The sequence below is a fragment of the Prionailurus bengalensis genome, chromosome C1, assembly GCF_016509475.1.
Source record: "Prionailurus bengalensis isolate Pbe53 chromosome C1, Fcat_Pben_1.1_paternal_pri, whole genome shotgun sequence".
NCBI lineage: Eukaryota > Metazoa > Chordata > Mammalia > Carnivora > Felidae > Prionailurus > Prionailurus bengalensis.
Window position 1 is genome coordinate 40111762 of NC_057345.1, and position 16209 is coordinate 40127970.

Here is a 16209-nt window from a genome sequence, read left to right on the forward strand (position 1 = left end):
TCCCACCCAGGTTTGTTAAGAAAACAAATACAAATTTTCACAATAAAAAAAAAACATTTTAGGGGCACCTGGGTGGCTCAGTCGGTTAAGCGTCCGACTTCAGCTCAGGTCATGATCTCGCGGTCCGTGAGTTTGAGCCCCGCGTTGGGCTCTGGGCTGATGGCTCAGAGCCTGGAGCCTGCTTCCGATTCTGTGTCTTCCTCTCTCTCTGCCCCTCCCCCGTTCATGCTCTGTCTCTCTGTCTCAAAAATAAATAAACATTAAAAAAAAATTTTAATAAAAAAAATTTTATTTGTATTTCTGAAGAATTTAATCTGAGTGTGCATTAACACAAATGCGGAGGAGTGACCCCATGCTGCAGATTATGATACAGATGGAGAATAACACATTGCTTCGTTCAGCTGAATCCCGGTGAGTTTGCTTACACTCTGAGCCACCAGCCAGGCACTTTATAAGTATACAATATTTATACCACTGGCTATTGATTATGCATTTAATCAGAAGATAAGCTTAACTTGGGGTGCCTGGGTGGTCCAGTCAGTTAAGAGTCTGACTCTTGGTGGGCTCAGGTCATGATCTCATGGTTGGTTTATGAGTTCAAGCCCCAAATAGGGCTCCAGTGGACAGTGTGGAGCCTGCTTGGGATTCTGCCTCTCTTCCTCCCTGCCCCTCCCCCACTCGCGCAGGCACATGAGCGCATGCACAGTCAGGCTTTGTTTCTCTCAAAATAAATAAATAAACTTAAAAAAAAGAAGCTCAACTTGATAATTCTGGAAGCAATTTTACAAATTATCCATTGATGTTCTTTGTATGAAGATGACGTGTCTACCATCACAACTGGTTCCTGCCCCGACAGGTACCCATAGCTAATTATGAGGCATTTTGGTTATTTTGTCCACATTAAATATTCAGAGTTTAGAAGCTTAAGGGGTAGAATGGGAAAGGAATTGTTTTCCAATTGATTTTTGAAGGTTTTTTTTGAAGTTTTTTTTTAGTGTTTGTTTATTTTTAAGAGAGGGAGAGAGAGAGAAAATGAGAAGGGGGGTGGGGCAGAGAGAGAAGGACACACAGAATCTGAAGCAGGCTCCAGGCTCTGAGCTGTCAGCACAGAGCCTGACCTGGGGCTTGAGCTCACAAACTGAGATCATAAGCTGAGCTGACATCAGACGCTTAACCGACTGAGCCACCCAGGTGCCCCTCCTGTTGATTTTTTTATTAGATCTAATATTTTTGCAGAAAGCGAGAGCTTGGCCATGAAATTGTATTTATATTGAAATGAAAACATTTGTGCTTTTCAAATATGTCTTTAACAAAGAAGGCTTATTGAAAGTTTGAGATGATCTTTATTTTGGAAAAGAGCACTGAATTGGGGGTTCAAGGGGTGGTGACAGAAAGGTTTCCTCATCTTTATAATGAACTGGATGGCCGGGTCATCCCTCAGCTCTGGAAGGTTTGCTGTAAAAGTCTGCCAAAACCAAGTACCCAGGGGTTTTACTAGGACTGCCCCAGGACAGGCATACCAGGAAATCATTTTAGGCCCAAACTAAAGCCCTAAAGAAACACTGTAAGATATAAAGGAGGCCAGTATTTATTTAGGAGGAGAAATGTGTGTGCTGTATCTGGGGAGGAAGATTAAAAACTTGGATTTCTGTGAATTTGAGAATAATGCCTAAGAGAAATTAAATTTTGATTATGCTTTTCATATCCACGCTGGCCCTGCTATTTTAAGTATTAATGCCTCTTGTTCTCTCCAGCGACTGCTGAGTTTTTAAAAACCCTGACTACCCCCACTGAGAATACTTTTGGCATGCCTAGTATTCCTCTCCAGTGAAGAAGATGCTGTTTCAAAGGAGTAATGCCTTAAGCTTACCTCCTTGTTACAAACAGTCATTTGTTTAGGACGCAAGCATTTAGACTGGAAACAGGACTGTCAGTACAGTATCAGAACTTGTCCGTGTATATCTCATGTATGTGCTTTTTTGGGAAGGAGGGAGAGTCATTAGAGAAACTCTGGAGGCAATTGCTTAAAGAAAGGGGTATATACAACTGGTTTTAGTTAATTATTTGTTTATCTGCCCTCCCTTTCCATCCTCCTAACTTGAACACTCTAAAGGCAGGGACCAAATTAGTTTTGTTGTCTGTATTCCTAGAACAATGCCTTGGTCTATAATAGCATTCAATAAACTTGTGTTGACTTGAACGCACTTGTTTTAAGGATATGCTGAGAATTTATTACCACATAACTTCCTAGAGTAAATAGGTCTTTCAGGTTATTTGTGCATCTACCCAAAGGTACTATTAAACTGTCAGCATGTTTTCCCCAGTTGGAATTAAATATTTTTTCTAGAGTTTTCTAGTTACCTTCCAGCAGAATTAGGGAAACTTGGTACAAATGTTTTTGAAGGACATGAGTGCAGTCTTCAGCCAGATTCTTCTGCTCCAGGGGTCTTTTGTGAGTCATCACTTGTAATTTGGTGGGGGGCGTGGGGGTGCGGGGTGAGTATATTCCCAAGTTCCCTTTTAGAGTGATCAGATCATCAATCTCAGCCCCTGCTCTTGGAACCCATTAATAACATGTGTCTCCCTCCCAGTTGAATCATAACTAGGAAAGCATTGCATTTAGAAAAAAATATTAATCTGAAGGGACTTGAGTGAATTAAAGCCTCTTGAAGAGAAGGAGGGGAGAGTGTGGATTTTATGAGCTGATGGATAAAACTTTTAAAAAATATGAAATTGGGGGTTGTAAGGACATTTTTAGTATCTTTAAAGGAGCAAGAAGAGAAGTGAGGAATTATTCCTAAAAATAATATCTGTCTTCAGGAACACAGAGCCTGCTGTGTAATTTTCTAACTTTGGGGATTTGTTTTTCAGGCTTTTGAAAGGCGGGTGAGATGCAGTAGTCTGGGCTGCACCACCAGAGTCTAACATACTGCGTGTCAGGATTTTATAAGGGTTAAGTGGGAAATGCCTACAAAGAGAATTAGGACTTTTATTTTTGTTCTCATGAATAATTTAAATCTATTTCTTTAATGGTTCGATTCAGTGACTGCCCTTGGTAAACATTATTCTTCATGCTCTCGGGAGCGCTTGTTCTATTACATAAGGGTTAGCCTTTATACATAAATTTTCAAAAGTCCTTCCAACATGGTAAAAGAAAACACCTTTCAATACTCATTAAAATATTGAATAAAATACGTGTGTGCATGTGTCTCAGATGTACACACCTGAGACATGTTTGCAATCAGTACACTCCATCTTTCTAGTTTCTGGGAATGCTGACATTTAGAGGGCATTAAAAGTAAAGGGGAGAGTATTTGGAAAAGAAGCACCATATTCCTGTGACCTTCTTAGTTTCTTTTCTCTTGGTCTTTTTGCCCAGATTGAGCCTTGAGACCACCCCTCCTCCAGAAAACCAGAAGTTGAGAACTGCCGTGATAGGAGTACAAGGGCGCTGCACTGGGCTCTTGGATGACGAATGTCAGTCTTGCGTTTTACCATAGCACAGGTTCCTGTAACATAAAGTCATAACCCTTTATGTGTCTCATGAAGTAAATCCTGAGAGTGTAAAGTGGGTTAAGATATGTAAATGCAAGACCAAGCAGTTTATTGTGGGACTGCATTTTTATGGAAAATATTGGAGTAAGGCCACAGTATGGCAGACAGGATTGGTGAGGGAGCTGCGGTAGGGCCTCCAAGGTGGCTCTCTGGTGCCCGGGACAATAACTGTCCTTAGTTGTGAAGAGGAAGACCAGCCCTATATCTCTAGTCTTTCCCCAGATTTGAGCAGATGAAAGCCTTGTGAAGAGTGAAGGACAGAAGGAACTGTGAGGAGTCCATGAGCTGATGGAAGAAATATTAAAGGAGACTTTAAGTACATTTTTAGAATTTTACAATAGTCCGGTTTAATATACTTAAAGGACCTTCTGGCCATAAGACATGCTTGCTCTCTCCTCTGACATGTAGACCCTTTGGCAATAAATATTTGTTTGGTTAATGAATTCATGAATTCTGAGAACAAGAAGTTACATGAAAAGAAAGATTTGGGAAGGAAGGGAAGTTTTTGCACTTTGATTGTATTGCTATTCTTAGAATCAGCTGGAGGATTTCAATCTGGAGACAAAGGATTGCCTTTAGTGTACGTAAAATGGTGTGTGTGTGTGTGTGTGTGTACATTTTTCTGGGGAGAATGGAAAAAGGCATTCAACAGGTTCTCAAGGGGGCTCATGTCAGCCAAAGATTCAGCCCTCCTGCTTGAACAAATGCCTCTTACAATCTGTATATGAAATAATATCTAAATGTATGCCTGGCATATAGTGGGTACTCAGTAAGTGTTCTGCCCTCTTTTGTTATATTTAAGAATGGGATGACATTAATACCTTTTGGCTTGTACTTTACAGGGTTGTTTGAGGGATCTAGTGAACTACTGAACGTGCAAGGACTTTCATTCATTCAATAGTCCTTTATCCAGAACTTAGAATCATCAGGTGCTGTTATACATGCAGGAGATGCTATAATAAACAAAACAGATGTGTTCTCTGAGCTATGGAGCTCAGGTCACCATTCTTTGTAAACTGTAAAGTGCTATACTCAATAAAGTATGGAGGTAGACATGTCTCCACACCTCTGTTCAAGGGCATTTTTATGATATGGCCACCTTACTCCCTCTTCCCAGAAAAGGAGAAATAAACCCTCATCTAAATGTCCATGTCTGCATTGTCACAAGAGTACACAAGTGAGGTAGTCTGTAGACCTGGGCTTAAGTCCCATTTCCTGCTCTAACTAGCAGTATCACCCAGGGCAAGTAATTTCCCCTTTCTGGTCCTAGGTTTCCTCATTGTTAACATTATGGGGTTGGGTTTTGTGGTCCTTAGTGTTCTCTGGTATCTGTCATGCATCTCCATCAGGAACTCAATGAGGGCTATCTCTTTGTCTTTGTTGTCTCTGTATCCTCAGGGCCCAGCACAGTGCCTGGCACTCCAGGGCTCCATCTCTGTTCATCTAGCATTCTAAGATCTAGCCATAATGGAAATAAACGCCATTTTTTATGTGCATCTGACCTGACAAGTCCAGGAAACAGTGAAGCAGATACCTTTGGGGGAACAAAATAAAAGATGGGATTGAGCAGGTAATTAAGGCTATGGGGCCTAAGGACCCAGGATTGTGGCGATGGAGACACTACGATGGGCTGTTTTTTTCAGGAGCACCTTAAGAATGAGGCTGAGCCTGGCCTCTGCTTCTTACCTCCCTCCACAGAGATAAATATCCCTGAGTGCTGATCCAGCAGCTGCATGTCTGAGGCCTTCCCTCTTGCTTTTGTTGTATATTTTTCTGAAAAAAAAGTGGTGGGAGGGGTGAGGTTAATGCGTTGAGTGTGAATAATTAGTCATTCAAATCATTGACATTTACAATGACAGGATTTGAGTGCCTGTGTTATTGTGCACTGCTCTAATAGTTTATCCCTGAAATTTTCTGCCTGTATAATGTTTCTTAAAATATATCACAGGAACATAAAAGATTTAATGCAGTGCTTTGTACAACCATTAGAGTTGAAGTCAACTGAACCTCCTCAATGCTCTATCCTGGATGCTCACTGTAATTCTGTTCTTAATTGCCATTCGTAAGAGGGAAGGAGGGCAAAAACGGTTTGGAACCTGGTCAGCTGCAAAGTTGGCCATGAGACCCACACAGACTGTTTCCTGAAAATACATAGTCACACTTGAGTAACTGATATATTTATTTGCAATGAAAATTGTGCTGTTAGAATATCAAAGGCTTTAGCCTGGGGAAGGAAGTCTTCTGATCTTGTGAAGCCAGCCTCTGCACTTATTGGAGGATATACTTCCTGCTAACATACGTTTACCTCTGGTCTGTTCCCCAAGTTGAGATTACAGGTGTCCTCTCGTTAAAGACGTCATATAACCTTAAAATATTACAGTTTAATATTCTTGGGTTCCATATCTTTAGACCTTGGCAATTTCTCTTATTTTCCAAGTAATGTTTTAAAATCCTCTTGGTTCACTTGTGTGTTGGATTTGATTCTGACATTTTACATTTGTGATTCCTTTTTTTAAGCCTGTCTTGTATCCTGGGATGCATCATTAAGATGAGTGAGGGGCTTACTATGTGATGTGTGTTAAACATTTACAAGTGTTTCTCAGCTTTAGCATTGTACTTTTTTATTGAGCAAACTCTGTGTGATTGTGTGTATTTTCATCAGTTCTTTCTGAATACACAAAAGGATAATTGTAGTTTGTGTGCAGAGCAAAGAGAGCTCCATCTCCATAAGCCAAGAATGACTTGACCTAATTTATAGGTTTGGTCGGTTGAAGTAGCTCAGTACCAAATATTGCATCTCATCGATCCTTTTCAAAAGTTTGAGCCCAGTTAAGGTTGTCTGATCTACAGATGGGGCTCCAGTCCAGGAGTCAGCATAATTTAGGAAATGCACATAAGATGTAGGGGAAGATTTGGGGAACTGACATGACTTTACTGCAGACTCGATGCTTCCTAGGCTTCTCTAGAGCAAGGAAACCTGTGAGATGTTTACATGGACAAGTGCTGGCTTTCACCACACATGTCTGTGAGGCGAGCATCCAGTGAACAAAAGATGAACCTGGCTGTCAGGTGACCTTTAACAGTCTTGATCCCATAGCATCTCAACATGCTTAGGTATGATTTACATTCTTCTTCATACTCCATCATTCATGCCGAAAAGGCTGCCTCGGTGCAGGATATTTTCTAGGTGTTTGTGGGAGAGCCATAAGAAGAGTAACCTGACAGGGGCACCTGGGTGGCTCAGTCAGTTAAGCGTCTGACATCGGCTCAGTTCATGATCTCACAGTTCATGAATTCGAACCCTGTGTCGGGGCTCTGTGCTGACAGCTAGGAGCCTGGAGCCTGCTTCAGATTCTGTCTCCCTCTCTTTCTGCCCCTCCCCCAATCACACTCTGTCTCTCTCTGTCTCAAAAATAAATACACATTAAAAAAAATCAAAAGAAATAAAAAGAAGGGTAACTTGACAAATATGGACAGCAGGGAAGGTGTTCTATAGATCATGGGACTAGCACTTTTGCCATTAAGTCAAAATGTAGCAGCTGGGTAGCTCTGTGGTTCTGCCAACCCAGCCTTCTGAACCAGATAAATTCTGCTTTTAAGTTCCTTATCAAGTTGGCAGTGCTCCTTGTGTCTGTTGCCTGGACACTTAGTGAGGCAGTGAGACGACACAGCAAATGGAGACACGGCTCAGGCCCAGGAGGCCCAACAGTTTGGCAGAGCAGAAACCTGCCTCCCAGCCAGGAGTTGTGATGATGCTCTACGACATCATCTCCATTAGCATGTACACATCCCTTGGGCGCATCTCCCTCATTGTTTCCTGGACAGAGCAGCTGACTAGGCTGTGTTGGTACAGTTTCTATCAGTGCTGAGAAGAGTTTGATTTAAGATTCTTCAGATGGGGCGCCTGGGTGGCTTGGTGGATTAAGTATTCCAACTCTTGATTGCGACTCAGGTCATGATCTCATGGTTTGTGAGTTCAAGCCCTGCATCAGGCTCTCTGCTGCTTGGAGCCTGCTTTGGGTCCTCTATGCCCCCCTCTGTCTGCCCCTCCTCCATTCTTTCTCTTTCTCTCTCAAATAAATAAACATTTAAAATAATAAGATTCTTCTCAGAAACTCTTCGTTTTCTCCTTGCTGTCTCAACCAGCCTTCCAGAATCCCACAGTTGACCTGAATCCAAGAAAAAAGTTCTGATGATGTGATAAGGGGAGCCACTTAAGTTACTTATAATGATAAAGAATCTTAGAAGCTCCTCACCTTGCTCCATCTGCCTTATTTCTCTGACTCCTCTTGAGACTTTTTTTTCTTTTGGTTTCATTTCCGATTTATGATCATTCAGAAGAGGAAAGAATTAAAGTAACACCTATATAGGGCATGATGCAGAATATTAGTCATTATGCCTCCAGGCATTCTTTCTGAAGATAAACCTACACGAGAGGCTTTATTCCAATTTACAAAGAGGAAACTGAGGCTCAGAGTATTGATGTAACCTGCCTGAAAGCACATAGCTAACAGGTGGTGGAACTACAATTTAAATCAGCTGTTGCCTTGACTAAAAACATATTCCTTTTTTACTTTATCACTCTGCTTCAATGAGAAAATAAGCAAAAATAAAACCAAACCAAGAAAGTCTCAACGAGTATTGATAAGGGTGTGCAGCAACTGGAACTTTCATACTCTGCTGGTGGGAGTGTAAATTGGTGCAGCCATTTAAAAAAGATACTGGCAGTGGCTACTACAGCAGAACATAAGTATACTCTATGACCCAAAAATAGACTCCCAGAAATATTCCCAACAGAAATGTGTGTGTGTGTGTAAACCACAAGACAAGTACATAATGCTCATAACAGCGTTATCAAAATAGTTAAAAACTAGAAACAACCAAATGTTTATCAACAGTAGAAGAGATAAATAAAATGTGATTTAAAAAAAATTATTTTTAATGTTTATTTATTTTTGAGAGACAGAGTGTGAGTGGGGGAGGGGCATAGAGAGAAGGAGACACAGTATCCAAAGCAGGCTCCAGGCTCTGAGCTGTCAGCACAGAGCCTGATATGGAGTTCAGAACTACAAACCATTAGGTCATGACCTGAGACAAAACCTGACACTTAACCAGCTAAGCCACCAAGGCACCCCAAAATGTGATTTAAAAAAAATTTTTTAATGTTTATTTTTGAGGGGGGGGGGAGGGGCAGAGAGAGACAGACACAGAATCTGAAGTAGGTTCCAGGCTCTGAGCTGTCATCACAGAGCCTGACGTGGGGCTCAAACTCACGAACTGTGAGATCATGACCTGAGCCAAAGTCAGACGCTTAACTGACTGAGCCACCCAGGTGCCCCTAATTTTTTACATGTTTATTTATTTTAGAGAGAGAGAGAGGCAGAGAGAGAAGGGAGACAGTGGATCCCAAGCAGGCTCTGCACTGACAGAGCCTTTGTAGGGCTCGAACCCACAAACCGTGAGATCATGACCTTAACCAGAGTGGGATGTTTAACTGACTGAGCCACCCAGTTGCCCCCAATATTTTTATACAGTGGAATTCTCTACAGCAGTGGAGAAGAAGAACCTACCACTATATCTAACGACATGGATGACACCCAGACATAATGTATGAAAGGGTACATATTGTGTGATTCCATGTATTTAAAGTTCAAAAACAGATAAAACAAATCTCTGGATTAGAAGTCAGTTACCTTCAGGAGGTGTGAATGATGGAGGTGGGGACACAGGAAAGACTTCTGGAATGCTAGTCATGTTCTATATCATGATCTGAAAGGTGACTACTCAGGTACGAATTGTGTTCTCTTTGTAAACATTCTTTGAGTTGTACCCTTAAGGTTTGCACACTTTACTACATGTGTATGATATAAAAGTGCTTATCCCCCAGAAATTCTCTCAATAGCCAAATGGTGATGATAATGAAAGCTGCTAGTTATCAGATATCTGCTAGGCCTTGCTTTCCTTGTCTACAAGATGTGGAGAATATAAGAATATGCCTCATTGCCTTCTTGTGAGAAGTGAGACAAGTGATGTCAGACAATTGGTAGAGTGACTTTAATAAATATCAATGATGGGAGCATCTGGCTAGCTCAGTCAGTAGAGCATGCAACTCTTGATTTCGGGGTTCTAAGTTCGAGCCCAATATTGGGTATGAAGATTACTTAAAAATATAATCTTTTTAAAAAATAAAAACAAATAAATATCAATGAATGTGAATTACATTCCCACTACTATTCAGGTGGTTTCTGTACATCATGTCACCACCTCGCAAGGCAGGTGTTCCCATTTTCAAATGAGGAAAACTAGGGGTGCCTGGGTGGCTCAGTCACTTGGTCGTCTGACTTCAGCTCAGGTCATGATCTCACGGTTTGTGGGTTTGAGCCCCGCATCGGATTCTGTGTCTCCTTCTCTCTCTGCCCCTCCCCCACTTGTGCTCTGTCTCTGTCTCTCAAAAATAAATAAATGTAAAAAAAATTTTTTTAATTAAAACAAAAACAACAACAACAACAAAAAAAAAAAAAAAAACAAATGAGGAAAACTAAGGCTCCTAGAATTGAAGTCCCTTACTCAAAGTCACACAGCTAGTGAAAGGCAGAGCATGATTCCATTTCCAAAGAATTGATCAATTTCGGAGGCAATGGAAGTCTTATCATGAAGGACTAGTAAGGGATGGTGATAGGATAGAATGGAAAAGAGGGATTGCTGGGCTGCATTCGAGGCCAGGAAAACTGTAGGCCCAGGCTCTGCCCCAGTTTGCGATGACACGTTCACTGGATGTCTCTGGAATTCATCTCAAACATGAGAGTTTTGAACTAGATTTTACTAGATTTTATTTCCTTAAGTGACTTCTGGCTCTGCAGTTTTATGATTCTCTATGTTTGTCATGCCTTATAGGGCCTCTTTACAACCAGGCTCCATGAGCTTAAATTCATTTTTTCCGTAGAACTTTATTCCTGCTTCATCTTCTCAGTACTTTTCCTCAATCACATCCTATAAAGCAGGGCTAATTGTTCCCCTACTACATGCCCATTGTCCTACTGTGAGCCATTTGCCGGTCTGTGTCTTCCATAGACTGTAATCTCCTTGAGGCTAGAGACTAAGATTTATTTGTCTTTTTTCCCATACATGCTGCCTGGAACAGTTCACTCATTTGTGGAAATTTTTGTTTAATTAAATATTTAAATCCACAGAAAGTCCTTTTTGAGTAAAGTGTGAGAGGATAGCCTCAGGCTGTGCTGGACCTAAGGTGGAGACCCAGAGAGACCTTTTCCTTTATGTTCTTTATTTTATTAGAGGTCCAGGAGAAACAGTAATGGAGCGGCTAGGGAGAAGAATCATCAGATGACTTAGCAGCTCCTTGGTGTGTGTTGATGAAATCTGAAGTTTGATCAGTGCTTAAACATCAGTGACAATCCAAACCCTTCCGATATGGAATGGCCCCCACTTAATTTAATGTCATTTTACTTTATAAGATAGTTAATAAACAGGTACTGTGTTTGATCTTGTGAGCATAGACCTCTATATTTAGTTTTTCAGCTTTAATGGAACTATAATTTTAATCATGATTATTACTTTACATTTTAATTATAATTTGGTGTGGCTTAAGTATACATTTCTGAGAGTGATTGTGTAATGAAAACAGGAATTAGCTTTTCATTAACAAAATAATGGGAGCGTTCCCATTGCATTCTAGTCTGTGTTCAAAATCTATGGGCTGGCCTAAAAATAGCAAAGGGAGTTTAACATTTTGGTTAAAAACATGCTTCTAAATTGGATGTGTTCACAACCCAGTCTCTTTTGCTCCATCTTGCTTTATCTTGTTCCCTTTCTTTTCAAAGTACAAAATAAAATAAAATCTTGAAAGAGACTTTGTGTCTTTGAGATTTCAGGAGGTTTATTTTTATTATTTTTATTTTTATTTAGATAATTAGCACCATGGAGCCACAGGTGTCAAATGGCCCGACATCCAATACAAGCAATGGACCCTCCAGCAACAATAGAAACTGTCCTTCTCCCATGCAGACAGGGGCAGCCACAGATGACAGCAAAACCAACCTCATAGTCAACTATTTACCCCAGAACATGACCCAGGAGGAATTCAGGAGTCTCTTTGGGAGCATTGGTGAAATAGAATCCTGCAAACTCGTGAGAGACAAAATTACAGGTATGGTCTTCTTCAATATTCTAAGCTTAGGATCAGCAGCTATCTGTTCCGTTGAATGTGCAGACCTTAGCAGGAATGCACGCGCACACACACACACACACACACGCACACGCACGGTGAATGGTTAATGCATCTGAGTGTCTGCATCGTGTATCCTGCCTTCAGGGATGGCGTGGGAACACAGTCGTAAGCTCCTGCAAGCGTGTACACTACATAAAACCATTCTGCAGATTGGTAGGACTTGGAAGCAGATGAGGTTTTGGAGCTTCCTCAAGCTTTACTTTTGTGAAATAACCCTTTGGTTTGATCCCCTTTTATTCTCAATCAGCCACCCTTTCCCTTTGTTCTATAGTTCTCAGTTCTGCCCTCCACCCTCCCTGTACTCCATGCTAGTTTTTATCTATTCCTTTCCTCTCAAGCATTTGGCTTGTGTGTGTCCAGTGTCTGAGACAGTGTTTTAATGGGGCGGGGGAGCCATTGTGGATGGAGATCACAACTGCCCATTGTCTCTGGGAGAAATAGGCTGTAAGGATAGCAGATTATTCTGGAATAAAACTACTCTGCAGTAGGAGGGAGAAGCTTAATGAAGATCTGTATTTGAGGTATTTTGTTTGTTTTGTTTTGTTTTGTTTTGTTTTGAGCATACTCTTTGAGAAGTCGGAGACTTTTTACTTAATAGTAACACAATACCCTTACAATTTCAATACTTGAACATTTTATAGCTTCCGATGTTTTTCTAATCAACAGCCATTTGCTGAAGACCTAATGTTTGCCAGACACTGATACTGTAATTCTTTGGAGTAAAGTGTCCCTGTAATCTTTTTGGAAGTGAGAATATTTTCTTAGAAATCTACTGGCTACGTCATGACAGAGTGCAGCTGCTCATCTCTGATGCTCCATTCCTAAAATCATTCCGCCCACCTGAGCATTTGTCATTTTTGAGTGTTGACTTTTGTTTCCTTTTCTCTGGACAGTTTAATTGACAAGCAACTGGCCTATTAAGAAAAAGGAAAGTCTGTCATTAAAATAGGAAGATACATCATCTTGGTTTTAAGTCTGAGAATCCAGTGTATACGTGTGCACATAGCTGTGTGTGTTCTCCAATTCTTCTAATTCACTTGTAAATTTGTCTCCTATATAAATTAAGTACCTTGCAAGATCATAAAACTAAAATAACTGTTGAAAATAAAAGTCACATAACCCTCCAAAATTAATTTCCTCATCTATAAAATTGGAAAATAATATTTATCTCAAAGGGCTTATTTTGAGAATTAAGTGAGAGACTGGATAGTGTAACGCCTATTGCATAGTGGTCTCTTAGTAAATGGGAGATGTTGTTATTACAGAGGCATATAGTATGTTACAAGGAAAGTGGCTGAACAGAGAAATTTTATCAAGGTCTCCAAATAGGACCGGAGCTTTGATGATCTTATCTGAGAACACCGTATCATCCATCCTTTAACAGAATTGCCTGTCCTCTCAGACAGCCAATGTTTAGATTCCTGAATAATCTTTATATAATAGGATGATAATTCACACAAAATTAAAACCAGTTAAGCATATGATTCTTCCTCCCACTCCTGTATAGAAAATGTATTTTTGGTGTAGCCTTACCTTCTAAATAGGGACTCTGCCAGCTATATTAGTGAATATTATTAATCACCTTTTCAAAAGATTTCCCTTAGAACTGTAGTGAGATTTTTTAAAAGTACTGATTCATGGTGTTGTTCCTTGTTTTCTAAAGACACATGTTTAAACAAGCAGATTCCTTTACTGAAAGAATGCTAATTTGGTAGTTCACCGAGTAGATTTGAATAGGAGTGACAGCTTCGAAGACAGCCTTTAATTTGGTATACAAAACCAAAATTGTCAACTTTGGTTTGTTTAGCACCCTCTCCAGCACAAGCAGAGACAGTAGCATCTGAGCTTAAAGAAGAAGCTTATGGGTTGAAAGCAGAAATATAATTCAGGCATAAATTTATAATTATGCACTTTTTAAATTTCAGGCAAAAAAAATTTTTTTTTATTTGCAGGGAACTTCTGGGAATGAGGCAAGGAAATATATAAGAGAACAGAGATATTTGCCCTCATTTGGTAGCAGTGTTTAATAAAAGTAGAACTTGTGGTTGTAAAGAGTGCTTATTAAATTCTTCATTTACACTACCTAATTAATTCTAGCATTTTAAATTAACAGTGAAACTGGTCCCTGCTGTACCATTCCATAGATGCAGCATATTTCCTCCATCCACCAGTTGTTCAGGTTTAATTGACTACGCTAAAAGTCAGAGAAGGAGGGAGAGAGGGCTGTGGGGAGTTGGGGAAGGAGTGAGAATTGCTCTAATGGAAGACCCTCTGAGGCCTACATTTGGTGGGAGGTGATAACACAGGCTGGGAGAGGCAAGGTGGAACATCAGGCAAGTTGAAAGGCTGCTGCCGGTGGTTCAGAAGTCAGGGTAAATGACATCATAAGTATTTTTGTTGCCCTGATTTTTAACATCCCAGTCCCCCCTTTTCCTCCAACACCTCCTACAGATCTCAATACATCTCGATCCTGTGAAGTTTACAAGGAGTTTAAATATCTAGTGGGAGGATTGGGGGGTGGGAAGTGGCAAAGAGATAAGAATTCAAGATTAAGATTTTCCAGCCCAAACCACTCCCTAAGTGAATGGATTCCCTTAGAAGGTTCCAGCTTATCAAATTAAGAGAAAGAGAGGGGCGCCTGGGTGGCTCAGTCGGTTATGCGGCTGACTTTGGCTCAGGTCATGATCTCACGGGTCTGTGAGTTCAAGCCCCGTGTTGGGCTCTGTGCTGACAGCTCGGAGCCTGGAGCCTGTTTCGGATTCTGTGTCTCCCTCTCTCTGACCCTCCCCTGTTCATGCTCTGTCTCTCCCTGTCTCAAAAATAAATAAAACGATAAAAAAAAAAAAAGAGAGAAAGAGAGACACTCAGAGGAAGAGAAAGAGAGTGAGACTTGTTGTTGAAAGCATTGTAGGTAGGCTGGGTTGGCTCCTGACTGTGGGTTGTGAATGAATTCTCCATTTGAAAACACATAGAGGAAATTTGGGCATGGGCTTAAGTGTTTGGTGCTGAGGACATAATTGCTATCATTTATCAGATACTTTATGCTAGGCACTTGCTAAGCACTAGACATACCTTATTTGATTTAACCCTGAGAATAACATCCATTTTCTTAGATGAGGACACTGAAACCTTGTGAGGTCAAGTAATTTCCCCCTGCAAAACAATTATCACCAGATGGTGGAGCTGGGGTTCACCCCCAGATTCCAAAAGCATGATTTTATGGGGAAGTATGTGCAGGATGCCCCTGCCTGTGTTAAGCGAAGATCCCCGCCTAACCCTGGCCCCATAACCCAATGAAACATTTTGATCTTCTGAGCAGTAGTTGCTGGCCACCCTCTGGAGATTCTACCTAATGCACCATGGCTTTAAACTAGACTCCTGTGTATAACAGGAGGCAAAGATAACAATATTTATCATCCTCTGGGGATACAACTCAGCCTTCAGAGTAGAACCAAATTTACTGAAAGTGCCAGGTTTAAGATTCTGTTATAGTGCTTTTGGACATCTCTGTTACTTATCTTCTCAGTGATATTAGGTTTTCTTTTTCCAATTTTAAAAGGACACTTATCAGGATAATCTAGGTACCAGAGAGAGAAAACATGTCTCCCAACTTGCTTTTGTGTGCAGCCGTGGACACGTGATGGCACAGGAAGCCATGTTCTTCATTTCTCTCTTTCATCCATCTGCAGACTCTGCTGCTGGAGAGAAAGGGACATGGTGTGTGGCCCACGAGCTTTTGTGCAACCTCAAAACTCAGGCAAAAAAACATCAAACTCCTGGTAGAAATTATATTATTCCCATGAACTGCAAAGAATTGAATTAGTTTCTCATTTTTAATTTTGTTGCCCTTTTGTTTTTTTCAAGCTTTGAGACTGCATTAGAGATGCTCAGTATTTTAGGGGAGGAAACATGGCTTAGGCAGGATGCAGTTAGATGGCTCAGGGTGTGTCTTAAAGCCAGCAGAACTGGGATGCTAAATTACATTTTAATAGTTGTCTACCTCGTTATCACTGCTCTCCAAAAGAAAGACAGAAAGGAGAAAAAAAGTAACAAAGAAAAATCCCCAGAAATGAATCCATGTAAAACAAACAGTTTTGATCTACTTGTCTAGCTCGTGTGATTTTTTGCATTCTAGCGATCAAAAAGAATTTTTACTTGATACTACTCTTCATGTGCCCATACAGTGTAGTTTGTTTTTTTGTTTTTTATAAATCCCAGTTCAGGCAGGTAAGAGCTCTGAAGGGAGGGTTTTGAGGACGGAGTGGTCCAAACTGAACATTATCTGTTATAAAGCTGAATATATAGAGTGTCCAGGGCATGGAACAGACTGTAAGACTATAGATGGTTGAGAAAGGGTGAGGTTTTTGTTAGCTGGAGCTGCTGGGAGAGGTTTGAAAGATGAGGTTAGG

The 16209-nt window shown here is 40.7% G+C and overlaps 1 protein-coding gene across 6 annotated transcripts in view; it reads left to right on the forward strand.

Moving 5' to 3' along the window:
- ELAVL4 (ELAV like RNA binding protein 4) overlaps window positions 1-16209 on the forward strand; it is a 146572-nt gene that overhangs the window by 83017 nt on the left and 47346 nt on the right. For all 6 annotated transcript variants that reach the window (XM_043574938.1, XM_043574936.1, XM_043574940.1 and 3 more), the window contains exon 2: window positions 11479-11719. In XM_043574938.1, coding sequence (XP_043430873.1) covers window positions 11479-11719 — 241 coding nt within the window. The remainder of the gene's footprint in view (window positions 1-11478; window positions 11720-16209) is intronic.